The 27232-nt window shown below is 36.4% G+C and overlaps 1 protein-coding gene across 6 annotated transcripts in view; it reads left to right on the plus strand.

The window, feature by feature from the left end:
* The window catches only part of DPY19L1 (dpy-19 like C-mannosyltransferase 1), a 141658-nt gene that overhangs the window by 64572 nt on the left and 49854 nt on the right, over nucleotides 1–27232 (plus strand). For 4 of the 6 annotated variants that reach the window (XR_012010664.1, XM_072783510.1, XM_072783509.1 and 1 more), the window contains exons 11-21: nucleotides 649–735; nucleotides 2913–2972; nucleotides 3515–3595; nucleotides 8614–8715; nucleotides 13636–13707; nucleotides 17081–17130; nucleotides 18418–18442; nucleotides 19339–19458; nucleotides 20878–21052; nucleotides 21895–21994; nucleotides 23155–23280. Coding sequence is in view for 5 of the 6 variants with exons in the window: in XM_072783510.1 (XP_072639611.1) it covers nucleotides 649–735; nucleotides 2913–2972; nucleotides 3515–3595; nucleotides 8614–8715; nucleotides 13636–13707; nucleotides 17081–17130; nucleotides 18418–18442; nucleotides 19339–19458; nucleotides 20878–21052; nucleotides 21895–21994; nucleotides 23155–23280 (998 nt within the window). In the remaining variant the exon portion in view is untranslated. Of the gene's footprint in view, nucleotides 1–648; nucleotides 736–2912; nucleotides 2973–3514; nucleotides 3596–8613; nucleotides 8716–13635; nucleotides 13708–17080; nucleotides 17131–18417; nucleotides 18443–19338; nucleotides 19459–20877; nucleotides 21053–21894; nucleotides 21995–23154; nucleotides 23281–25033; nucleotides 25160–27232 lie in introns of all 6 variants that reach the window. The other 2 variants (XM_072783511.1, XM_072783512.1) reach the window with 2 other exon arrangements.

Here is a 27232-nt window from a genome sequence, read left to right on the forward strand (position 1 = left end):
AAACTTTTTAACAAATTGATAAAAGTGTGTAGCAGCAGCAGTTCTCATGTCTTACTGATGGGAGAGTAAATTGGTACAATATTTCTTATGACAATTTGTCAATATTTTTTCAGGTTTCAAAATGTGTATACCCTTGATCCATCAATTCCACTTCTAGTAATTTATCTCATGAGTGTGTTGACATGTATATAAGATACATACCTAAGGATGTTTATCATAACAGTGTTTGTAATAGGAAACACAAAATAACAGCAAAATAAAACTGGAAAGTACTTACCTGTTCACAGTAGTCTTTGGTAAGACTCCAGAGTGTTGCTACCAAATGAATTAGATTTGCTTGGATTCATATAAAAAGCTCTCTGAAACAAAGAATAAAAGCAAACAATAGCATAGCTTATGGGCCAAGTTTCCATTTGTGGTTTTTAAAAAATACAGACTGAGATTTGTATTCATGAATGTGTGGAAGGATGCACAGTAACTACTGATGGTGGCAGCTTTTGGGTTTTGAAATGTGGGATAGAATGTGGGCTGTTTTCATGGTGTATCCTCTTTTGAATGGTTTGCATTTCATCATGGCATGTGCAATTTTCAGAATAAAAATCAATGTTTTTGATGTGCATTAATTATATTTTTCTTGGATTTTTCCAGATATCTCTTGCACTTTGTTTTGTTTTGATGTTTGGAAACTCAATGTTATTAACTTCTTATTATGCTTCCTCTTTGGTAATTATTTGGGTAAGTGTCTCTTAAGTATGTGGCTATTTTTGAAACTAATGGTTCTCTAGTTTTTTACTCACTGGCTTGAAATTCGTGAGGGATTTTTGATAAGAATCATCTCCGGTATTTTACTGAATTCATGTATATGTGATAGAGTGCTCCCTTCCCAAACAGGAAAGAAACACAAACGTTAGTATTGGAAAACAGCATCTTGCCTTATACCCCTACTTTGCCCTTTCTCTTTACTTGTCTTTTCTGTCACCTTAGTCCAGGTTCATTTCAGAGGTTGTGTGCTTCCTTCTTTATCGTGTTTCCTCCCGTCTTTGCAGTTTTTCTCCTAGAGCTCCACTCTCTGACTCCCTTGCCTCCCCATGGCATCTCGCAGCAGTCTCCTGGTTTCACTGTGATCCAGAAGCTAGGAACCTTGGGCTCTTTTAGTTTTTTTAGTTATGTCTATTTGTGTAAAATATTTAGATGGTTTAAATCAGGTGATGATTCAGTTATATTTTGCTACATCACTGCAAAGAGCAGATTTAGATTATCCGGAGACTATGTTCTAGAATTAGAGCAAACGGTGAAAGGTCATCTAATTCCTTCTGCCACTTTTGGCAGGATGACTTTCTAAATAGAAGTCTTCCTAAATTTAAGGACTTCCAGAGATGGGTGTGCCTTTATTATTAGTAGATTTAATTCGCCATTACAATGTTCTGTTAAGAACATTAAGAGGAAAGAAATTATTCCTTTATTTAAAGTGCACATGCTTTAGCATGAGGCTGTTTTCCTGAAGACAAAAGTATGTTGTTTTGTCTTAAGTAAAATATATTCTGCTTCTTAAAATAAATAGATAAATAAATAAATAAATAATATATTTTATAATAAATAAATATATATATATATTTCTGCTTCTTAAATAATTGTTTAGGTTACCCAGATTACTTTGGCTTTCTTGATTCTTAGAACCAGTGAACCAATTGGGAACTTCCTATTCCTTTTCCCTTTTCACAAGTAACATTTAAGATCCCACTTCCCAAGAATATGCCTCTTTCCAGTCTGGGCCGCTACCCTTTTCAGGTTGTGTAGTTTGAGTATACGTAGTCACAGATATTAGCAGTTAGTATATAGGGATGCATAGTTTTCAGCAATGACAAAAAAAGCACTAACTGGGCTGTTGTACTTTGAGATTAATGATAGTTCTTACAGTCAGTGAATTCTCTTTGTAATCGGGAAAAGCAACGATGTACTCAGTGCTGCATTTTACGTGTGTACACAGGCAAGGCCTGCTATTACTTAGATTAAAGTGCATGATTCTTGATACTCGTTTCAGGTACTAATAAAATCTAACCTAAGTTCATTTGGCAGGAAGCTTTGATTCAGTCCAGTACCTACAATATATCAGGTTTTCTTTTAGGTGCTTGACGCTAAGGTGTGTCTTGGCTATGAATAAAGCATATTTATGTATATTTCATATTTGGGTGTATAAAAATAAATGACGCCAACAGTTATAGAATATAGAGTACGTATGCGTATTTACCTATAAACACACATCTGCCTATTTTTATTTGTAGTTATCTATTTGAAACCTAAATCTTATCACTTTTTGTGTTCTCAGATATTCAGAAACTTCTGAAAACATTTAACTTGGGTTCATGTATTTATGTTTTGATCTCCAACTGTATTTTTGGCAAGTTTGAAGTAGCTTTAGCTCTTTATGGGTACTATACTTTGGGAATCTATTAATTTCCTAGAGAGAGAGAGAAGATTTGGTAGAGAAATACTTAGTTGATCATTAAAAACCCCTTTGTAGTCATTCTAAGAGTTGATAATACTTAAAATCTTATGACTATAAGACACCTGTCTAAAATTCTGAAATTATTATCTACTATATATATATATATATTATATGCTATTATATATTATATTGGTTCATAGGTAAATCAGAGATGTAAAATCAGTCATAGAAATTTATGTATGGTAATTCGGTTTTCAATTTTACAAAATCACTAACTGATCTAATCTGCTTTGGATAAAATAGAGCTATTTTGTAGAGTCAATGACCTTGTGCTGATACTATATGGAACATTGACAATGTGCTGAATTTTAGATTCTTGAGAGTCTTATTACATAAAAGTGTTTTTTGGTACTTGAATTTATGTATATAAATATTAACTGTATTCTATGTTGTTTTCTCCATGAAGGTTATACTGGAAATGAAACCACATTTCCTGAAAATAAATGTATCTGAACTTAGTTTATGGGTAAGAATCTATCTATTAGAATGCATAAATTTTTCCTTTTCTAAAATATATCATCAGTTTTATGTTTTACTTTTAAGGAAATTATCTATTCTTATGTAATGCAGGAAATCTAACAGCTTTATGACATAATTAAGACTCAATTTTAATGTGCTAAATTGCCCTTTTTATGTGGCAAGTTAAAATTAATATTGGATAGGTGAGGAATTCTAGTTTTATTTCTTTTATCACTCATGTTTTTTGGGGGAGCAGTGCATGTGTAAGAGACTATTAGTAGAAGGAGAACGTAACTGCAATTGTTGTGTAAATCTCCTATAAGATATCTTAATTTTGATAATATCACATGTGTTTTTATTTTTGGTGATAGCCCCTTGATTTTGGAGTAACATTCTTTAAGCTGCATTTTTTAGCACTTTTTTCTGGATATGGAGATACTTATTTCACATGTGATTAAAGCATTGATTAGTTACTTCCTCAGCTGTGTCTTAGGAATGGCTGTATGAAGTATCAGTTGATTTTTGTTTTGTTATGTTTTCCTTTTGTAGGTTATCCAAGGATGTTTTTGGTTATTTGGAACTGTTGTACTAAAGTATTTGACATCTAAAATCTTTGGCATTGCAGATGATGTAAGTGCATTTTTGCTTAAATTTGGAAGAATCAAACAGGCTAAGAACGAATTACTTGAGTTACTAAAGTACCACTATTAGAGTCAAATTCTAATATGAAGTCTATTCACTTATTATTTTGTCTATTTACGATAATAGAAAATAAATGTGACTGTGTGTAGTCTGTATTCTCCAATATTAATTTCTTGACACAATTTTGTTATTTTAATTGATCTTTTCTTTATCACAAAGATTTTAAAAATTTAAAGCAAAAAAGCTCTAGAGATTTTAGCTCAAATTTTAAGGTCCATTACAGTCATTTTTCTCTGGCTTCTTTATAATCCCCTTCAGTAACATGTCAGTATGCCATCTTCAGAGTGTCTGAAACTATAGACCATATTATAGTCTCATTCCCCCAACCCTGTTTCCAGGTCAGTGTTTGTCAAAGGTTTATTTATATGTAATTTAACCCAAGTTAGTCTTACTAAGAGAAAGGTTTTTGGTTGGTTGTTTTGTTTTGTTTTGGTATTTGGGTAGGAGAGAAAATGAGAAGAATTCTGTTTTATAACTTTAAGTATTCTTCCTATCCATAACTTTATTTTGCCTATTTTATTTTGATGTTTTAGTAAACACACTAATTACATTTTAAAAAAGAAGCAGCACCACAACCACAGAAAGAGTAAAGTAAACCACATATTTTTTTCTGTAATTTATTTTCATTGACTATCTTTCCTCCGTCCATAATAGATTAAAGCTATAGTTTTAAAACTGGGTTTTGTAAAGTTCTGGAATTTCCAAGGATTCTTCTGTAGGGTCTACTTCCCAACCCCCCTGGTGGGAGCCCCTCTTTCACCCACAGTAGTTTAGCTTTGATTTCTTAGACATTGGACAATCATAGAGCTTTTTGTTTAAACAAGGGAATTTCTTGTTTGAAAAAGATTGATAGCAATTGGGTTGTTCAATGGGCAATCTACAACTTGTGGAAAGACTTTTTAAAGCAGATAACTGTAGTCTGAAATTACTTATTCATTCATTCAATATGTACCTGCTATGTGCCTGGCAGTAGAACAGATCCTAGAGATACAGAATAGTAAGACGTCGTCTAGCGGGAGCTAGGGATGATATATAGCAACTCTAATACCATGTAATAAAGGCTGTGATAAAAACAAGAATAGAGTGCTGCAGGAACTCAGAGGAGAAGAGTTGGAGAAGGGTCCTGGAAGTCTCCTGAGGAGAGCTAAAAGGTTATTGAGTCAGCAAGGATGCAGAGAATGAACAGGAAGAAAAGGGAGACAGCCCAAGTTCTAGGTGAATGGAATCTGTCTCCTCACTGAGGGAAGACAAACCAGTTAAGGTTTGCCACAGCCCGATGTTGGAGCAGGACCAAACAAATTAGGAGTAATGTAATTGCAAATTTAATATTTCTAGAAATCTGATCAAGGATATCAGCTCATAAATTCTGAATCGTGACATTGGTCAAAGGAAAAGACTGCAAGGCCACACAGCCTTTAAGAAGCATTTCCACTCACCCTTCTCTGTTAAGAAAATTAGACACTTCCTCATTCTTTAGGAACTACGTAAGCCATTTCTCAGTATATCCTGACTTCCCCTCCCTGTTCCTGTCAACACTCTTCTTGGTAGAAGCCTGGGGTTGTCTGCAAGGGAAGCTCAGTCAGTACCATGACACACAGTTTTCACTGGGGGGCTGGTGACATAGGCATCCTCTGCCTGGCACATATCAAAATTCCAGACTCCCAGAAAGAATGTGGGTGCTCAGCGTAAACCAGTGTTCATATGATTTAGGTACAGTAAGCCACTACTCATTCTCACTTAAGGTGGTAGGAGCCATCTGTAATCCAAGTTCCCTGATGCCAGCTGGGCGCCAGCTTTGCAAGCAGGTTTTTCAAGGAGAGCAGTCAGGCTTGCTGTGTTAACTGTCATCCGAACATCAAGGTTGTCTCACATTTTCCTTTCTTCCACACCTTCTTGGGTCTTCATGAATCTGCATACCATGTCCCAGTCATTCATAGATTTATGGAGATCTTGGGCTCAAGGATCCCTGAGCCCATGTGTGCAGCCTTCCAGTCCACCGGGGAATGTGAGAACTGATTTACCCTCTTGTTGGTTTTCCCATTGCCAGAATCTCTAAAATTTCTAGCTAATCTGCTCTTCACTGGGCAAGCAATAGAACATGAGGCTGGCAAAGCTGTGAGCTCTCACCTTTCATTTCCTGCTGTTTGATGCTTTTTAACAGTACCTCTGAGCATAGATTTTTTTTTTGCATCCCGTCCCCAAACAAGTCAGTACCTTCTGGTAGCAGAGGTTCTGCTTTTCATGGCCAGCCCCACCCTCATGGAACTATTGGGTCTACCACCCCAGGGAAGTTGAGGTGCTGCTGATGGTGAGTGGGAAAAGCCCAGGCATGGATGCCACAGACACCCACTATTTCCATTCACTGTTCATCAGTGCTTATATGAATGAGTGCTTCTCAATTTGTTTTCTATTTAGTTGATTTCTAGAACCCGATATGGTTGTTTTGACAGTCTCATCCAATTGAATTGGTGTTATTGGGGGAGGGGATTTGTCAACTTCTTCCTCTGCCATGGGAAAGTCCCCATTTTCATGGATTCTTGAGTGTTGATCCAGCCTTGTATTTCTTGGATAACCCCACTCATGCACAATGTATTTGTCTTTCTATATATTGTTGGATTTGGTTATTAATATTTTTAAGGATTTTTGTCTGTATTTTTTTAAAGATTTTATTTATTCATGAGAGACACAGAGAGTGAGAGGCAGAGACATAACATAGGAAAAGGGAGAAGCGGGCTCCCTGTGGGGAGCCCAGTGCAGGACTTGATCCCAGACTTAAGCCGAAGGCAGATACTCAACCACTGAGCCACCCCGGTGTCCTTTTTGTCTGTATTTATGACAGATATTAGTCTGTAGTTTTATTTTCTTATAATGTTTGTGTCTGGCCTTGGTTTCAAGGTAGTGCTAGTTTTCTTAAATTTTTTGGAAGTATTGAATTTTACTTATTTATTTAAGAGAGAGAGAGAGAGAGAGCGCACGCAGTGTGAGGGCCAGAGGGAGAGAGTCTTAAGCAGATTCCCCACTGATCGTGGAGCCTGATGTGGGGCTCAGTCTAACAACTCTGAAACCATGACCTGAGCCAAAATCAAGAGTTGGTTGCTTAACTGACTGAGCTGCCCAGCTGCCCCCAATCTCCTATTTCAAAGAGAATTTATATAGAATTGATACTATTTCTTCCTGCAATGATTGGTGGAATTTGACAGTAAAGCCTTCAAGGCCTAAAGTTTTCCTTATGAGAGAATTTTCTACTACAAAATCCACTTTCTTTAGGAAGTTATTGAAAATCTATGTCTTTAGAGGAAACTACCCATTTCATGTATGTAATCAAATGGATTATGTTTTTTAAAAAAATATTGTAGAATTCAGTAGAAATTTCCTATTAAAATTTTTGTATGGATGTAAAATGATCTTTTACATTATTTTATTTATTTTCCTTGTTTGGATTCAGGATCAGTATTAGTCTCCTGTAAAGACCTGTTCTTTGAGAGTTTTTTTTGTGTGTACTATTTTTTCTGCTTTGTATTTGCTGTATTAATATTTTCAAAGTACCACCTTTTTTTGAGGCCTCTGGTTTTGCCGAATTTCCCTTTGTCACCAAATTGTGTTATCCTCGTTTCTTATGCCTTTGTGCTTGTTCTGTAGCTTTTACTAATGCTTGAGGGAAAATGCTTGGTTCTTTTGTTTTCAACCTCTTTTATTTTCTGATAAATGCATTTACAGCTATAAATTTCCCTGTTGATAGTGTTTTTTCCCTATGTCTTGCAAATTAACTATTTTGAGATTTTCTTTTTAGCCTGAAGGTTAAATTTTGTGCTACTTAGTTTTTAGCCAAAAAAGATTTTTAAAGTCATTTCTAGTTAGTCGTTTTCCAATTTTATTGCACTTGTGATTAGAAAAAGAATTGTATTATATCAATTCTTTGAGATGTATGGTGATATGGTATGTGAATATTTAAAAAATTTTCTTATGTTCAGAGGTAACATGTATTCTCTCTTTGTGAAGTTTGTATTTTCTATGAGTGTATTGATAATGCTATTCAGGTGTTATGTTAACATTTGTCTGCTCTGTTTTAGAGGGAAATATTTCACATTTCCAGTGACCACTATTAACTGGTCTATTTCTTCCTACAGTTTTTTTCAGCTCTTTATACATTTTGAATCTCTACTGTTAACTGCAGATATATTCATGACACATAGGACATTGCTTTGCTGTTCATTTTGCCAGAGTATAATGTCATTTGTTGTCTCTTTCCATGTTTTGCTTGAATTCAGTTTTTTTAAATGTCACCATTGCTAACCTAGATTTGTTTGGTTCAATTTATTTATTTTGTTCTCCTCTTCCATTTTCAACCTTTCTGTATACTTTTGTTTTAAACATGTCTCTTGTAGACCATAGGCTCCATGCTCAGTGTGGAGCCCAATGTGGGACTTGAACTCAGAACCCTGAGATCAAGACCTAAACTGAGATCACGGGTTGGTCACTTAACTGACTGAGCCACTCATGTGCCCCTCAGAGAGTCTTTTCAGTCTCCTTTTCAGAAATTGGAATTAATGTTTCCTTTCCTTTCACTTCATTGCACTCTGTCCCTGATGATTGATAGATGCCTGTGTGTGTTCCCAAGCCCACCCCTCCTGGTAGGCTCAGGAAAAGGAGATGTTGTGTAGCATTGTTTCGTCAGGTTTAGCACCCTAAGCAGGGAAAACCCACGGATAAAAAGCATTTGCTTTGTTGATGATGGATCGTGGAAAGCAGGGCGTTGTTGGAACTATCATTTGTCAGCAAAAGAAGGGAGAACCATGAAGTTGCAGCACTTTAACAGAAGCAAGCCTGGCATGGGAGCAGCAAGCTCTGCAATGTAGTGAAAGCTATTTATAGATACTATTAAAATTAAAGTGCATTACTACACTATATGCCGTAATCTAATGATACCTCACTTTATTCCTTCTTAGGCTCACATCGGCAACTTATTAACATCAAAATTCTTCAGTTACAAGGATTTTGATACATTATTGTATACCTGTGCAGCTGAGTTTGACTTTATGGAAAAGGAGGTAAGATGCGATTTCTAGTTTTCCTTCCTCAGGTTTTGGTCCATTCATTTTTTTCATAAAGGGTGCTCCTGTTATCTCCGCCTTTTTCCTGTGCTGTTACCTGTGGGAAGCAAGGGAAAGCAATGGCTTGGAGGAAGACGTTCCTTCTTACATTAGTATGGCGCCCCTGAAATGTATGGTTTGTTCTCATTCTGATCATTTAGAAGCAAGCATTCAGACTAGCAATAGTTTTTTTGCATGAGCAGTTCAAGTTGCCTATTTTCAGGGATAGCATTAATTCGGAGACTCTCTCAAGTTCTCACATTTCCATTCACTCAGTGGTTGTTTATTTGAATAATCTTATTGCTTTGAAATATTGAATACAAGTTTTTCATTCCAGCAATGTTTTTCTTTCTAAAATTGTATTCAGATGTTTAAAAAGAAACCACGGAGTAGCGTGGGGGATTGTGAGATGGAAGTCTGCAGTACTACTTGATGTTCTTGGACAAGCAACTCTCATTTTTTTTTTCCTGTCATAACTTACTAGTTCCTAGTTGTATGCTGCAAAAAGATATTGTGAAGGCCAAATGAGATAGGTAGGAAGTACTTTGATATTTTAGTGATATTTTATATAAAATATTATTTTGCAGTAATCCTGAGAGGATTTGATCAAAGGGTTTGATTCTCAGGATTTGACCTGAGAGGGTTTGATTCAACAAATTGTGCGTGTGTGTGTTTGTGTGTATGTGTCTTTTTTAACACCATCGTTGTAGCCCCAATTTATTATGATATTTTATTATCTGTGAAACATTTTCCTTCAAAGCTATGTGTGTGTAGGTATTACACTGGTCAACAGGACTCTACTGACACCTTCATTTTCCCCTTGATCCCTGCTGGGTGGTTACCTCTGTGTTCCGAGTTACAGACCAGTGGATGATTGTGTACCACACTGAAAACTCTTATCAACCAGACATTCTGAATTGAGCATGTCCTGCAGATGTACTGTTTACTCCAGTGACTTGTCAGTCTTCATTCCCTGGTTCTGGCAAATTCTGACATATATGGATAATAAAAAGTATATAAATGATACTCTTGAGCCCACTGAAAGAAACCAAGGAAGAGTGTCTTGAAAGACGTTAAAATGCATGTTCATAGCAAATCAAGACTCCTTCAAGCAAGTGGTAAAGGAAGTAGACTACAGGGTAAACATCAGCAGAGTGTTAGGCTATGGCCAATGTCCTTTGACCTTATTGAGGATATTCATGCCACTATAACCTGAGAGTATGTACCATCAGTTAAGTGATAGAAGAAATTGTTTATTGAGGCATAGCATGACTTCCGTTAATTTGAAGAAAATAGCAAAGCTGTTTCCAGCCTGCTATTCCTCATCTCCATTCGTATCTTCACAGGGACTGTGCTGTAGAGACAGTATGGTGCCAGTTCAGAGAGTGTGCATCCATTGTATGATACATCCATACACTGGGGAAAAGGGAACAGTTTAACATGATACTGTACTGGTATGGAAAGACATGTATAATGGAATGAACAAAATGGTATGATCTTATTTACCTATAATTAACACACATAGAATAAGGTGTGAGAGAGGAAAATTTTAACAGTGGTTTTTGGCTGGAGAGATAATCAGTGATTAACTTTTTTTTGTAATTTGCATCTTTAAAATGTTCTACAATAATCATATTTTAATTGTATTCTGCTTTAAAATAAAGTAAAAGAATGAGGGAGATCTTTCCCTTCTAGGTATGGAAATGGTTAGCAACAGTGCTTAAAGTACAGGGATACTAAGGCATGAACATTTTTATGGCCAAAAATAGATAATGCTTGGATAGTCCCATGAGTATGTACTTAACTATGTTTATGTGTATGTACTTAATATGAAAGAAGAAAGAAGCACAGATAAATGGATAAAAAGTGCATTATTTCAGAAATATTATTTGAAAAATGGGATTTGGGGTGAGATCCCTGGGTGGCTCAGTGGTTTAGGCCCAGGGCATGATCCTGGCGTCCCAGGATCGAGTCCCACATCAGGCTCCCTGCACGGAGCCTGCTTCTCCCTCTGCCTGTGTCTCTGCCTCTCTCTGTCTCTCTCTGTGTCTCTCATGAATGAATAAATAAAATCTTTAAAAAAAAAGCTTTGTGTCACATTATGCAATAAACTTCAGTTCAGTTAATTAGTGTGTCAAAATTAAATGGAGCTTGAAAAATAAATTTGAGGGACATTTCAACTAGTATTAGCTTCATTTTGTAGTGGGCATAATAGCAGTGCAAAATGCATATGAGAATCATTAATAGATTTGACTGCATATGACATCTGTACATTAAATATTGTAAAAATTAAAAAGCAGATGATTAACTGGGATGATTCTTGCCATAAATATAACAAATGAAACTAGGAATTAATGTATTGAGTTTAGGAGATTGTCCAAATGTATAAAAAGTTACCAAGGACTCTTAACCCTTGCCCACCACCAAAAATACATCCCTACTCCCATACACATGTGCAGAAATGGGGGAGGCATGTGAACAGACAGCCCATTGGGGAAGAAATGCTGATAATTGATTAAAATTGTCTTATTTTTTATGCATTTTTTGGCTTTTACAATGAGCACATATAACTTTTATGCTTAGAATAAAATGAAAAATTAATAGAAAAAGACCTTGTAATTCCAGTAGCACACATGCATGTACACATGTGTACCTCTGTCCCTGTGTGGTTTGTTTCCTTTGCATTTGTTCTTGTGCATACCCTCTCTCTGCTGGATCTTTTAGTATTGAGGAAATTATATAATTTTATTTCCTTTATATTAATGCTTTTATATATTAATTCATGTCCCTTCTGTTGGTTTCCTATGGAGAGTCATACTCAGTCCCTTCTTGTCTCCACTACTCCTCCCCTCCCCTTTTCTAATTTATTGTAATGCTATCATCAGTGACATTATTTCCTTCCCAAATATCCTCCACTCAGTCCCATTGCATCTTCACTGTCTGCACATGCTATTCTCTCACCTTCATATCCCTGTCCTTGTCATAGTTCTGTAGATTGGTGTTTTTCGTGCTGTATGTTCTGTGATTGAGGAAGCCTCTTCTGCCATTTCTCAATTGTGTGAAGCTTGCTATCCAGTGGATTCCTCACAGGGGGCTATAAGAACAATAATCCCTGAGTTTTCACGCATCCTGTATTTTATCAGTGGCTTTTAAATGTGGAGATATGGCTAGATATAAAATATTTGGCTCATGTATTTTTCATGGAGTGTCTTAAATAAATTAACTTCACCCTCTTCCGGCTTAGTGTTGCTGTCAGAGTTTGATGCTAATCTCATTTTTTTTTAAAGATTTTATTTATTTATTCATGAGAGACACAGAACGAGAGAGAAAGCGAGAGAGAGGCAGAGACACAGGCAGACGGAGAAGCAGGCTCCATGCAGGGAGCCCGACGCGGGACTTGATCCTGGGTCTCCAGGATCAGGCCCTGGGCAGAAGGCGTCGCTAAACCGCTGAGCCCTCAGGCTGCCCTCTTTTTTTTTTTTTTAAAGATTTTACTTATTTATTTATTTATTTATTCATTCATTCATTCATTCATTCATTTATTTATTTATTTATGAGAGCAAGAGAGAGGCAAAGGGGGAAGCAGGCTCCATGCAGGGAGCCCAATGTGGGACTAAATCCTGGGTTTCCAGGATCATGCCCTGGGCTGAAGGCAGACGCTCAACCACTAAGCCACCCAGGCATCCCTGATTTTCTTTAAAAAAAAAAAAAATATTAAAAAATACTTTTCAAATAAAGTTTTGGCATACAATTTTAAATTTGAGTTTTAGTTAAATTTTGTTAAATACTTTTGATGCAACTTTGACATTGCCTTTTTAAGGTAAACACCAGTATCTCACAACTTTTTTTACGTTTATTTTTAGTTGTTATTAGAAAATGCCTGAGTTTTTTAATAATAAAATACTTCTGGTTATATAATTTTTGCTTAAGTTACTTTTAAAAATTTACAAAATAGAAATAAATATATTTAAAAATTAAATACTATGCAAATGTTAATAAAAGTAAATGATAAAATAAAAACATAAAAAATCTTTTAATGAGACTTCTAACTATGAAGTATGCATTTTTGGTTAATAAATTACCAAAATTACTTGTCTAATACAGAATAACAAGCAACCAAAGTGGGCTAATGAGAGGGAAAATAAGAAAATGCTACTTATACTTTATAGGATTAAAATCTACCAGTGCTTCTAATGTTAAAGCTAGATTTCTCCTGATTAACATATTTGGGGAAGTGTACATTATTTAACTCAATAGTATAGGATTATTTTTGTGAGGGTAAATATTGGTGGTAAGCAAATCAATTGCAGCTTAGAAATTTCAGAATTATTTAAGACTATGACTTGAAAATGATTGAGAAATATATAGGATTGGCAATGTTTAGGATTTTGTTATTAAATGTTTCTGTAGTTTCTTATTAAGAAAATATAAAAGTTTTTATTTATCTTGTAAACATGGTCATTATTTTGTGTGTATGTGGGAGGGAATCATGTTTAAGATTTTTGTCTCCCATCAAGTGGACAGGAAGAGCTCATGCAATTTAAAGGAATTCTACTGATCTTAGGTGAATATTAAGTCGAGCTGTCTAGTTAGAAAAGTAGTGTGCAAAAAGTGAACAGTAATCTTTCCATTCACATCTTATACTTACAAGTGTTATACTATATTTGTTCATGTTTTCAAATCGACATTTTGGGTAAGCTTGTTTCTATGGAAATATATCTTCATTTTTATGATGGGAGTCAGTGGGTATATTGGACGAACCCTAAATGGGTAAATGCTCTACTTACACTTTTTAAACTTCACTTTGTTCATTATTTGAAATGAAATTTTGTCTGAAAATAATATTTTCTTCTAACAAAACATCTCTTTGAATTTCAGACTCCACTGAGGTATACAAAGACATTGTTGCTTCCAGTTGTTCTGGTTGTGTTTATTGCAATCGTTAAAAAGGTATATGTCTATCACTTAAGGGCTCTTTCTTTTTTAAAAAATTATTTATTTATTTTAGAAAAAGAGAGAGTGCTAGCAGGGGGAGGGGCAGAGGGAGAGAGAGAATTTCAAGTCTACTCCCCCTGAGTGCAAAGCCTGATGTGGGGCTTGATCTCATGACCTTGAGATCATGACTTGATCTGAAATTGAGAGTTGGATGCTCAGCTGACTGAGCCACCAGGAGCCTTTTAAGAGCTCTTTCTTTCTTTCTTTCTTTCTTTCTTTCTTTCTTTCTTTCTTTCTTTCTTTTTTCTTTAGAGCTCTTTCTTATCATAAAATACTTTCTTGTTCTACATAGTAGTTAAGTATATTAAATTACATGTTAATATGACACAATATTTTATATGGATTTGTTAAAACATATTCCGTATTTTCTTACTAATAGCCCTTGATGAACATTTACAGGCCTTAAAAATATTCTATCTGCCAGCATAAAATAGACATAAGAAAAAGATGGCTCCAGTTTTGGTAGTCATATATTTTGAAAGACATGATCAAAGAGACTATATTGGACCAGATACAGTTATTTTTGTCTTTGTAAATTATTACTTTTAGCTTTATGTAATATTTCCCTAAAATATTCAATATATGCCATTCTAAGTCATTTATGCATTTCTCAGTAACTCCTGGAATGAGTTTCTTGTTATTGATCAAAAGGAAAAAAATAGAATATTAACAATGTATTAACCAACATCGATAAAATTGTTAGACTCCCAACTTGGCTTTGATAATGAAATTCTATTTTTTTTTTTTTTACATTTTTTTAGCATTATATTTTTGTGCCGAAATTTATACCCTTTTAACCATCCACATTGTGAATTATATCTTGCTTTTCTACAGAATGGTCCACAAAATATGCAGAATTAAAATATTACTAATGGAAAAATAATTTTTCATGACAAATGGTGCAATTTCTCATCACCAAACCATTTCTACATATATGCATAAATATGCACAAGTGTACATGCGTGAGCAGATACATCATTTACACATGTGTAGACACACACGTCTTTGCCTCTATAAACTTTCTTCTATCTGACTAGGACCCAACTGATTGTTCATATATAGCTTATCTACCTCGTGGTTTACCATTGAAGAGTTTTTCCTCTTCTGAGTTACTTTTCATAAATTACAATATATCAGCATTGTTTTTGTTTTTTGTTTGTTTGTTTTTTTTTTTTTTCTTATGGTAAGAGCATATGTAGTTTTATTTTTTTTTATTTTTTTTTAAATTTATTTTTTATTGGTGTTCAATTTACTAACATACAGAATAACCCCCAGTGCCCGTCACCCATTCACTCCCACCCCCCGCCCTCCTCCCCTTCTACCACCCCTAGTTCGTTTCCCAGAGTTAGCAGTCTTTACGTTCTGTCTCCCTTTCTGATATTTCCCACACATTTCTTCCCCCTTCCCTTATATTCCCTTTCACTATTATTTATATTCCCCAAATGAATGAGAACATATAATGTTTGTCCTTCTCCGACTGGCTTACTTCACTCAGCATAATACCCTCCAGTTCCATCCACGTTGAAGCAAATGGTGGGTATTTGTCATTTCTAATAGCTGAGTAATATTCCATTGTATACATAAACCACATCTTCTTGATCCATTCATCTTTCGTTGGACACCGAGGCTCCTTCCACAGTTTGGCTATCGTGGCCATTGCTGCTATAAACATCGGGGTGCAGGTGTCCCGGCATTTCATTGCATTTGTATCTTTGGGGTAAATCCCCAACAGTGCAATTGCTGGGTCATAGGGCAGGTCTATTTTTAACTGTTTGAGGAACCTCCACACAGTTTTCCAGAGTGGCTGCACCAGTTCACATTCCCACCAACAGTGTATGAGGGTTCCCTTTTCTCCGCATCCTCTCCAACATTTGTTGTTTCCTGCCTTGTTAATTCTAAGCCCAGATTTAAATCAGGTCAGAGAAGTTCCAGTCTTTAGCAAAGAGCAGGTGTGATATTCTCTTTTTTCTTTTAAGAGTTGGTGAATTCTGTAACTGCAAGTGTTTTAAGAGAATGAATAAAGATTAATCTATAATCAACAAACAGATGATAGACTCTAAAGGTTTTCTGATTTGTAGTTAGTGATTCTGTGTTAACACATTATATATTTGTAGAATATTCTGCACTATAATTATTGTTCATATTACATATTTATACTCTCCCCGAACATATCACACATACAATGTTATTTCCCCTGGTTATTTGACAGCCCTGAAGGGTACATGGATATTATTATCCCCATTTTGACAGATGCAGCATTAGAAGATCAGAGAGGTTGTTTCCGGGCTCACATCATGTCCATTAAAAAGCAAGGGAAGAGCAAGAATCAGACTCTGCACCTTTCCCTCCTTATTGAGTGTTATGTAGTGTTCAGTTTTGTAGTCTCACAAGCTTTTCAAACCTGATGAGTTTATAGTCAGTTTCTGCTAGAAGCAAGAAGACTCTGTGCTTCCTTTACACTTTTGCACACTTGATGTGGGTGTGCACCTGGCAGGTAATCAAAAAACACCAACATTGGCAATTTAGAGTACATTAAAAAGACAGCAATCTGGATGGCTGGAGATGACAAGAACAGTTACATCGGGTTAAAAGAACTGGATGTTTGACTTGAAAGATTCAAATGGAATAAAGGGTGATTATTTTCATATATTTAAAAGCCCGCCACTTGGAAATAAGATTACACTCACTTTGGCTCCTTAGAATCATGGCCAATTCTCAGGGGTAGGACTTCTGACCAGAATTGATCTGGACTGACTAGGAAAGTGTTACAGACTCAAGCCTTCCAAGAGGTGGATTAACACCAGTCAGTGGTGTCATGGTGGACACCCATGCTGGGGATAGGATTTCAGATGAGATAACCTTCCAGTTGCTGCTAAATATGCAAACTCAGTGTTTGGTTGGTTGTGCTTCTCAGCCTCCCACCTAGTTGCCCAGGTATGTGTATGGATGCTGAGGGAGAGGCATTGCCAACAACCTGGGTATGTTGAATTCCCTGAATGTGAGTTAGAAGCCAGAAGGTCAGGTTGCAGGGCCTGGAAATGCTTTCTAGTTGTTCCACCTTCTGGGAGACCATTTCATCCAGCTGAGCCTGTGGCTCATTTACAAAATGAGGATAATGCTATCTACCTGAACAGAATTGTTGGGTATTAGATATGATCAAGGACTGTGCAAATGGAAGATTATGGTGGTGTAATTATTTCCTGAGTCATCTCTTATCTCCATATTTCTTCTATTTTTAAGTAGAAGTTTGAAAGTTTACAAGATACTTTAGTTGAAATTTCATTTTCCCCAAACAGCTCTTCTAATGTGTTAAAAAATTTACTTGCAGATTATTAGTGACATGTGGGGTGTCTTAACTAAACAACAAACACATATAAGGTAAATATGCTTTTAATCATTTTGTTATTAAGTAGATATTTAGAGTGTATTAATTTTATAGTTCATATTGCATACTCAGCATTTGATAATTGATGTTTTCGATTGTCATTCCTCTTTGCTTTTCTCATTCTTCCCTATCTGTGCAGAGCTCAGTACATCACTTATTCACACCTCAAATTCCATCTCTACAATCTGACAGTAGGCCTAGTACTTAATCTATACTTGAAGGACACAGCTTTGTGTGTCAGCTTAGCAGAAAAGATAAATTATTCTGTTGATGGTTTTAGGACCAATGGACTATCTTTTGAGAGAAAACCAAAGAGATATAAAACTAATACCATATTTTATGTTTTACACAAAATAAATTCCAGATGGAACAAAGATTTAAATGTAGGAAAAACCAATAAATGAACATTTTTTAGGAGATAAAACAGGAATGGAATAGGAGGGATTATGGAGAGGGGCACTGAATATGGGAGTCAAGTGCCTGTCTGATGTTTGAGTAAGATTAGTCTAGTGTGACTGGAGCATGGTGATCAAGAGGGAACATGGTAGACGATGAGTTTCAAGGCTGAGAAATAGAATGACGATGTACAGCATGATAAGGATTTGAGAGTTTATTCATTGAGGGGTTTTAAGTAAGGGATTGGTATGACTGGATTCCCCCTTGCAAAAGCTAGCTGGCACTGCTGTGATGATAATTGAAATGGGATGGCAGGGGTGGGGTGGTGCAGGGTCAGAGGCAGATGTAGGGAGAGTATATGGGTCTCTAATCATGTATCCTTTCTCAGGAAATTAAAATTGTCAAGTAAAACTCATGGGGGAGTTTTGTGGCTATTTGTATATTCTAGAGCTGCTGCTGAAAACATGTTTTTTGTGTGGTTTCCTAAATTGTCTCTGTAGTAGCTACAGTTTATGAGGAAGCTCAGAGACAATGAGAAGCAGGCATATGGAAGTATGAAGGCTTTAGGATTCCCTTCACCCCATTCCCTACCTTGAATATCACCAGGGAGGTACCTGATAACACCACGGCGTGTCTTTCGTTGGCCCAATAATTGTCCATGTAGTCAAATGTGCAGGGTATGCAACATTGTCATTTAAAAAAATCAGCTGGCTTTTAAAAGATTGTGACACCAATTTCCATTCATAACTGTTAGCTATTTTTATTTACATATATATGTCCTTTGAATGTTATACAAGTTGTAAAATTCGTTTTTGTAAGATGATGCAAATAATTGAAGTACATACTTCAGTAATGATTCAATAGTATTTCTTATTCCATTTCAGAAAACACCAATTTGATCACGGAGAGGTAAAGATTCAGTATTACTAAAATTTACTTTGTTTTACAGTTTGTATGTATTTGGACTTTTCTTTCTAGTTCCAGTTTCTAACTCTTGGTAACTGTCACTTACCGTATTCAAAATGGGCCTGTGTTTTTATGAGACTATTACAAACGTGACCATTTGTTAAAACATTTATGTAGGAAGCCCATTTGGTCTGTTCTGATCATCTTCACAGTGATCCAGTTTATTGTGTGATTGGTTGCTGCTCCTATCGCCTGGTGATTCCACCTGTTTCTCTCTTCTCCCTCCCTCCTTCCTTTCTCCCCTCCCCTCCCCTCCCCTTCGTTTCCCTTCCCTCTTTCCTGACATGTAACATGATGTTAGATTCAGGTGTATAACATAATTAACTGGATTTGTATACGTTGTGAAATAATCACCACAATAAGTCTAACATCCATCACATAGTTACCAAAAAATTTTTTTTCTTGTGGTGAGGACTTTTAAAATCTACACTCCTAGCAACAGCCTGGTGACTATGGTTAATAGTACCGTATTGCATATTTCAGCCTGGTTTTGATGATTGTTCCAAGGCAGAGCTCTGGGATCTTAAACAATACTTAATTTTGTTTACCACTTTCCTGTCTAAATCTGATGGTAACACCAAGGTAGATTCAGAAATGTGGGCTTTATTAACTCTAGGCTTAACTCTGAGCAAAATTCTAGAACCGCTAGCTGTAGTGACTCTATAATTTTAGCTTCTAATAAGATGGAGAAGTTTGAAAGTGAATTTTAAGACTCGTTTAGTCAGAAATCAAAATATTGTCACTAAGAAAAAGTACGCTTTTCTAGATATTCATCTATTTAACAATGTATTAAGCTTCACAGATCGTAGAAGTGAAAAAAAATTTTCTCTTTCTTTCAGCTAGTTTATCATGCATTGCAACTGTTAGCATATACAGTCCTCGGTATTTTAATTATGAGACTGAAACTCTTCTTGACACCACACATGTGTGTTATGGCTTCCTTGATCTGTTCAAGACAGGTAAGATGGTTGTCATGTTGGCATTGTAGCTGCCATGATTGCTTTACCCCTCTTTTGTTACTGAATGGCCCCCAAATCATATTGAATTACTGAAAATTCTTTAAATTATTGTAGTTAAAGTTTTTTGTGGTTTTGTATTAATCTTTCCTAAAGGGCAAAGACCAAAGCAGTTCATTTATCCTTCTAACTTCTAAAATAATCTTTGGCATACAACAAATACTCAAGTAGAACACGCTAAATTTATGAGTGACTGCTACAGATATTGATAGAAAACAGAACTTCACGGTAGAAATAACTTTTTGTTGTTTTGACATTCCTACCACAAAGAATTCTAACCAATGGTTTCAAGTTGCAGTTACTTCCAAATATATGTTTTGTTTTGTTTTCAGTATCAAGCTTAAAACTTCTTTTTTCATTTCAGTATACATTTGTATGCACTTCCCTGACTTTTTAAAATTTAGTATAAGCCATTTGGATATTTGCTACTTACTTTTCCTGGCTACCTGCCTTCTTGCTCTGTATTCACAGATTTATGTTTCTCTATAGTGCCACCTTTACATCAGTCCATTAGCCAAGATGCAGCAGCAGTACCTCTTTTAAATTTAGCAAATATTTATGAAGCATCTGCACTACACTCTAGGGACAAGGGTAGGATGGTAGATAGATAATCCAAAAAGCAAAAAAATATGTATGCCCTCAAGAAGCTTCAATCTGGTTCTACAGACGTAGAGAAATTAAGGAGTGAATGATAGGGACAAAGTGTTACTGTTGAGTGTGGACCATTTAACTGGAAAAATCAGCCAATCTCATGGTTCCCAATCAGGTTATTGGTGTTGTGTTAGAGAGGCATTGCTTACCAGAGGAACCTGGAGATGAAGCCACTCTTCCTGACTCTTCCAGGCTGGGACAGGAAAGGAGGCTGATGGGAAGCCTTGCATCTTAATTTCCAGCCCGCCCTGTGACTGAGGGTAGAAAACCTTACTCCAGGCTGGCTTCACAGGTGTGGGACCTCCACAAATGCATGGGGCCCCCTCCCTCAGAAGGACCCTGCACCTACTTGGATGCTCTTCTGTTTGTCTTTTGAACTGCTAAATAATGTTTCAACAAGAGGCCCCATATTTTCATTTTGCATCGGGCCTGGCAAATGATATAGGTGGTCCTGGCTTTACTGGAACATGCAATCAGAACACAATGAGAGAACAGCTTCCTGAGTTTATACCCCACCTCTATAAGGTTAATGGCAAAAGTCTTTTAATCCCTCTGGTCATTGTTTCTGGAACTTTACCTTAGGATAATTAGTCCCTAGGTTTTTGCTTTTTGGTTTATCTACAGGAGACTGTATTCCTCTCTGAGAAGAACTTTTCTTATTGGATACAGGCTGCTGTACAATTATCAAATGTATTCTTCATTTGGTTTCAGCTGTTTGGATGGCTCTTTTGCAAAGTACATCCTGGTGCTGTTGTTTTTGCTGTATTAGCAGCAATGTCAATACAGGGTTCAGCAAATCTCCAAACCCAATGGAATATCGTAGGAGAGTTCAGCAATTTGCCACAAGAAGAACTTATCGAATGGATCAAATACAGTACTAAACCAGGTAAGTTTTCCCCACAGTTTTATGTACCACTGCAAAGTTTTAAACCCACATTACTTCCAGTGACCTTACTCTAAGCAGTGCTGCTTCTAAATTATTCAGGAAAAGAGAGATGTCAATCTTATTTAAATGATTTGCAAAAGAAATGTTATATATATTTTCTTAATAATCTTTTTGCTATTTTCCAGAAATTCTAATGTTTTTTTTTTTCAAATGTTCCCAAAGTTTGACATGGCATGATTTGTTTTTTTTTTTTAATTTTTATTTAAATTCAACTAATTAACATATAATGTATTATTAGTTTTGGAGGTAGAGGTCAGTGATTCATCAGTCTTCTCTAATCCTCAGTGCTCATTAATGTGGTATGACTTAAAATAATTTTTGTTGTGCATATTTTCCTTGTGAGTTTTTAACCTTAGTCCTGAACATTCCTTCTTGAACTAATAGAATAGACATTTTATTCAAGGGAGATTTTGTTATCTGAGTATCAAATGACTGAATTTCAAATCATTTTCCAGAATTCCTTGGTGTTATAAAACTTTCCTAGCCAATCTGATACTTATTTCCTAGAAGCAGGAAAGATTTCTAAGATGTTACAAAAACAAACAAACAAAACCCCAGAAATCTTCACTGATGAAAGAAGGAGGCTCTGACTTCCAAAGCCAAGGGCCTGATAGCCATTTTACCAGCCAGCTGACTTCAGTTGGGTTCTTCCATTGAATCTTTAAGTCCTGAACCTCTCTGGGCCTCCACGTTCTCATCTGGGAAGTAATGGAGTTGACCAGAAGGAGACCTGATTAACATTCACTGAGTGCCTTCCTGAGACTTCCTTTCCTGCTTTTCAGATGCAGTCTTTGCAGGCGCTATGCCCACAATGGCAAGTGTTAAACTCTCTGCGCTTCGGCCCATTGTGAATCATCCACACTATGAAGATGCAGGGTTAAGGTTAGTATACAATTTTCACATTGCTCAAAACAAATTTCTCACACAACTAGTGATGAAGGGAACCAGCAAAATAATGAGAAGTGTTCCAAGAACACTGGTGAACAGAGATTTCTAGAGTTAGGGGAGAAAGCAGTGCTGAAATAAGAAGGCTGAATCAGAAACAAAACTGGTAAGGTTCCATTGGGCAATAAAACAACAACCTTTGGGGTCTCTTCTCTACTAGGCAGCAAAACGAAATCATAGCCTGTCCATCTTCTACAGGCAAAGAGGGCTACAAGACACCCAGGTCCTTATTAGTCATCACTATCCTTAAGCTCCCCAGAAGATTTATGATCCTCTAGCTTTTATTTAAGGTTTCCTTTTGGCTATTTGTTCTTGAATTCTAAGAAGGCAGTTGAAATGGAATCCCATTCAAAGAGGGTTTTATTCTGATTTTCATCCATATTGCCTACTAGAATGATCTTGATTTTTGTTTTTTATATTTTTCTTGAGAGTATTGTGTTCTCTTTGAAAAAGATGTAGGTTTAAATTTCATGCAATTTCTAGGCTAGGTTAAGCTATTCATTTCCTAAGTAAATGGGTGAATCTTATTAATCTGTTCTTTTGTGTAACAGTGAAACATATTTTATAAATAAAAAATCTTTTTCAATCAATTTCAGTAAGCTTATATTTCTAGAACAATTGTGCTGAATAAGTTTAGTTGTTTTGTTTTGTTTTTTCAATCTAGGAATAAAATGGAGAGCCATTAATGCCAATTATTGCTGCTGTCAAAGCTGGGACTGCATGGCAGCTTTAAAGTAGTCTGGTAGCCACATTTGTGGCTCCCCCCTGTCCATGCACAGTGTGCCTTACTCTCATGTATGATAGGGTTATGGAGAATACAAAACAAAAACGAGCAAACAAGCAAAAAGATTGAATTTGGAAATGAAGGGATGCATTCAACTAAGCCTCTTCTCCCAGGACTCTTGTGCTATGTATGCTTCTACCTTTTTCTTTTGACCTGCCTAATGCCCCTTAGCAGGAACTCTGTGAAGAATGTTCTCTTGACCTGACTCTTCTGTAGAGTCTTTCTTCTTATTCCACTCAGTGCTTTCTTCCAGATAGCTTGATTGCATCCTTTTAATCTTGAAAATCTTCTGCCCAATTATTTTTCTTTAAAGAGCCAGAACGAAAATAGTTTACTCAATGTATAGTCGAAAAGCAGCTGAAGAAGTGAAGCGAGAATTGATAAAGTTACAAGTGAATTATTACATTCTAGAAGAGTCCTGGTGTATAAGAAGATCCAAGTGAGTATTTAACACAGTTAATATTTTATATTCATAAGACATGAAAAATTAATTCAGTCTTATGGCAAGTGCTTTACTCGTTATGTGTGAGATATTTATAACATTTAGCATGGTATAAGTGGAAAAAACTGTTTAGATCATTATTTGAATTGGAATTTTTTCCTTTCTAGTCATTATAAATGTTTCTCTCATAATGATTTGCATGTGTATGCTACCTTAAAGGTATTATATTGGCATTGACAATTTCCCAGATGGCTTATCTTCACCTTGAATGTTTTTTAAAAACTTTCATTTAAAGTTGGATGTATTTTAAAGACTTTTTAGAAGACTTGCAGAGTCTGAAACCAAATAATGGAGCATCTCATTGTAACAAAGTAAGGCAGGCAGCTGAGAGTCAGGGCCTCCTTTGCACACGCCACTTTGCACCCGTCCTGTGATGGACTGGCCCCCCCTCCCAGTGTCACCTCAGAGCAACACTTCCTTCTTGCTGTTCCACAGCTTATTTGAGTGGGAAAATAATTAACTTCACTGTGACCCACATTCTCTTGGGTTTATAGTTTTAAAAACTATTTCCACTCAGAGAAGACCACTATGCAGAGGATAGCAAAAGTTAGATCTTAAAAGCAAAGAGGAATGTTGAAGTTGACTGTTTAGAAATATTGCACCTGGCTGACTAGACAGCTGATGACAGTGGCTTGCTATTAAAATACCAAAGCATTGGCTCCACAAGGAGCACAGACATGGGCAGTTTCATTAGGAATCAAGAGTATTTTATGAACTACTATTATTTTTAATATTCTCACTGCTCTTTAAACAGAGGCCTTTGGAGGTTGCTGTATTTCTAGCTTAATCATACTTATTCACCATGTATTCCAGTGATATACAAGAGTGTTAAGACAAAATAATTAAATATTGACTCGGGAGTGAGAATGGTTCTGTGAAACCATAGCTGTCAACAGTGCCCACAAGGAAACCCAAACAATTGTTGATTATTGAATGATTTTCCTATGAATGTGTCCCAGGTGACTTGAATTTAATTAGGATCTATACAAAATGTTATTGTTCTTAGAGTCATAATTTAGAAAATGTTTTATTTCCTTAGGAACATAAGAATATATATATGAAATCCATATACTCGCTTTTAGTTAACTTTGTTATATAAACTTAGGACAAAAAAGTCACAAACACCTCTCATAATTTTATGAGGACATTGTAATAAGTGAATGGTGGGCTGACATTTGCAGTCAGGAGGATGTAGTTTCTTGACAAGAGATTTCCACCCACATTGTGATCTTCTTTATCGTCTCGGGCTTCACTTCCTGGTTCAGTGATCAGCCTGAGACACCCATAGGTTTCTGGAACATAAAAATAATGCTCTATGGCCTCTTTGTTCCTAAGCTAATGATGAACCTTGATGTAAGATTCTTCATCTTGTTTCTAGACCTTGCATAGTGTTTTGAATATGTGGAAACTGTAGAGGCTGACACGCTTTATCTTCTAAGATGCTGATGGAGCTCCTCGGTTTTCCGATGGGCAAAGAACTGTTTTGTATACCAGAAGGGATGAAAGACAAATTTAGGAGGTATAGCAATAAATCTTATGCACTAAACAAGGTCAACAGTGATTTCACTGACGTTGGATCATTTCCATGTAGCGCTCACTTCTGGACATAAGACTAAGCAGTCTGGGCTGGGGGTGTATGCTCCATTTCCCCCATGGACCTTGACTTGCCCCTGCTGTGTTTTTCCAGCAGGAGTGGAGAGGAGGAAGCCAAAGAAGTGACATTCTCTACTCTGTTGTCCTCAGTAACTGAAAAAAAGCACTCTCCATCTACTGCAAGATTTAAGCCAGAATGATAATAAATCTCAGGAAACCTTAGGCAGGTGCACTCTGCTTAAACCTTGAAACCAAACACAAGCTGTACTTTCTGTTCTGGCAGGGAAGCAACCCGGGAGCTCAGACAGGAGAGAAAAGGGAAGAAGAACTAAGATTTAGTGCAGAAGGAAGACTGAGTTTCTTGACAAAACTTTATGCCGGAATTAGGATCTTTTACTGCTTTGGCCCCCATTGTCCATTTCATTTATGCCTGAGACATCTCTGGATTAGTGGAACAGAAAAGTGTATGAGGACGGGGGTGGGTAGCCCATGGGGAACTCAAGTAGGAGAAGAAAGGGAAGAGGACCTCTGTATGTATCTAGCACTTAAACTGTGCCCGGCACTTTGGTGGGCACTGTATTGATGTGATCTCAGTACCAGTGGCCTTAATGGTGTGGCTTGTTTATTCTTTAAATACTTGACACCCTGTATTCAAATACAAGTACGAAAATATACTCAAATGCAAGTTGTAGATGAGCTTTTAATTAACTACTCTTTTATTCTCAGTTCTCTACTTTCTTTCTCATTAATTCCAATAATAGAGTTGACATAAAATTAAAACACATGAATTCAGAAGAAAATTATTCCCATTTTCAATAATGCTATTTAAAGATATAGCTGGCTGGCTTGGGGAGCTTCAGGAAACTCAGATAAGGACTACAGGGTGTTATGCTTAGGCCGACAGAGCTCACAAAGGCAGCTCCTAGCTTTTACTCTCTCCTGAAAGCAGGTGAACTCAGAAGCTGGTAGTTTTCTCTGTCCTTGCGTTGTGCTCTCTCCTGCCCATGGCCCACAGTGTAGCCACAGTTTGGCCTCGGCACATGTGAGAAAATTAAGTGGTGGAAAACCCAAGCCCAGTCTTACTTTCATACATGCTCAGTGTTGATAGAATCTGGTGTCAGGAGAGTGTGCAAAACATGTGGCCTGAACACTCTTCCTGGGAATGCTCATGGGTAAAACCCTTTGGGAGATAATCTGACAGAGGCAAAGTGAAAATTGTGTAGCCCTGTGATGTAGTGATAGTGCTGCTTCCAGAAGTTTAGCTTGCAGAAAGATAATGGCGCAAGAATGTTTATATCAATATCACTTTATAATGGCAAAATGGAAAACACAATATCCATACATAAAAGAGTGATTTGTTAATACATAGATGTACTAGCAACTATTAAAAAGAATGAAGTAGATCTTTAGGTGCTGAGGTGGAAAAATGGCCATATTTTATTGTCAAGTGAGGAGTCCCAGAATAATCTCATTTTTGTAAAAGCAACCGCAGGAGCACCTGCGTATATAAATCCGTGCCTCTGTTTGTATGCATGTGTGTCTGAACTTGGATGAAAGAGGTCCAGCAGAATGTGTGCTGGTTTGTTTACACAAGCCACCTCTGAGAAATGGCATTGAAAGTGACAGTGACTTTTTTTTTTTTTTATTTTGATAGGCCTATGTTTTGGCACCTTTGGGGATGGTAGTTACCTTTAAGTTGAAGATGTTATTAAGAAGCAGAGAGCATATGTACTCCTGCCATGGTGCTTGTCTCATGGTGGAGAGCAGAGGAGTGGAACTGCCTTTGGGAAGGAATAAAAAGGACATGCTGGAATTTTTTTTCTCTTAAAGTGAAGCAACTATGACAAAACATAAGTAGTTGCCAATTCTCTGTAATTTTTCTGTTTTTTTTTTTTTTTTTTTAATTTACCAAGTAAGCACATAAGAAATTGTGAACTCCCTTTTGCCTTTTTTGTTTTTATTGATATTTTGGAAGAGTCCAGGCCAGTTGTCCTCTAGGATGTCCCACCTTTGGATTTGTCTGATTCCTCCATCATGATTAGATTTAGTTTAGCAAATTGTGACAAGAATTTTAATTACCTCAGAGGGGTTTTATACTCTCCATTATGTCACTTGAGGAGGGACAGATCACTTTATTCCATCATTAATGATGCTAAGTTAGATCACTTGGTCTATTTTAAGGAGGCACATCTCCTTTAGAATTAATAATCTATAAAATCTGTAGAGATACTTAGAGGCCATTTGTTTATCCTCTTTCTCAACAACCTTTCACCAGATAGTTCTTGCATCCAGTTTT

This window comes from Canis lupus, chromosome 18, assembly GCF_048164855.1.
Source record: "Canis lupus baileyi chromosome 18, mCanLup2.hap1, whole genome shotgun sequence".
In the NCBI taxonomy this organism is placed as follows: Eukaryota; Metazoa; Chordata; class Mammalia; order Carnivora; family Canidae; genus Canis; species Canis lupus.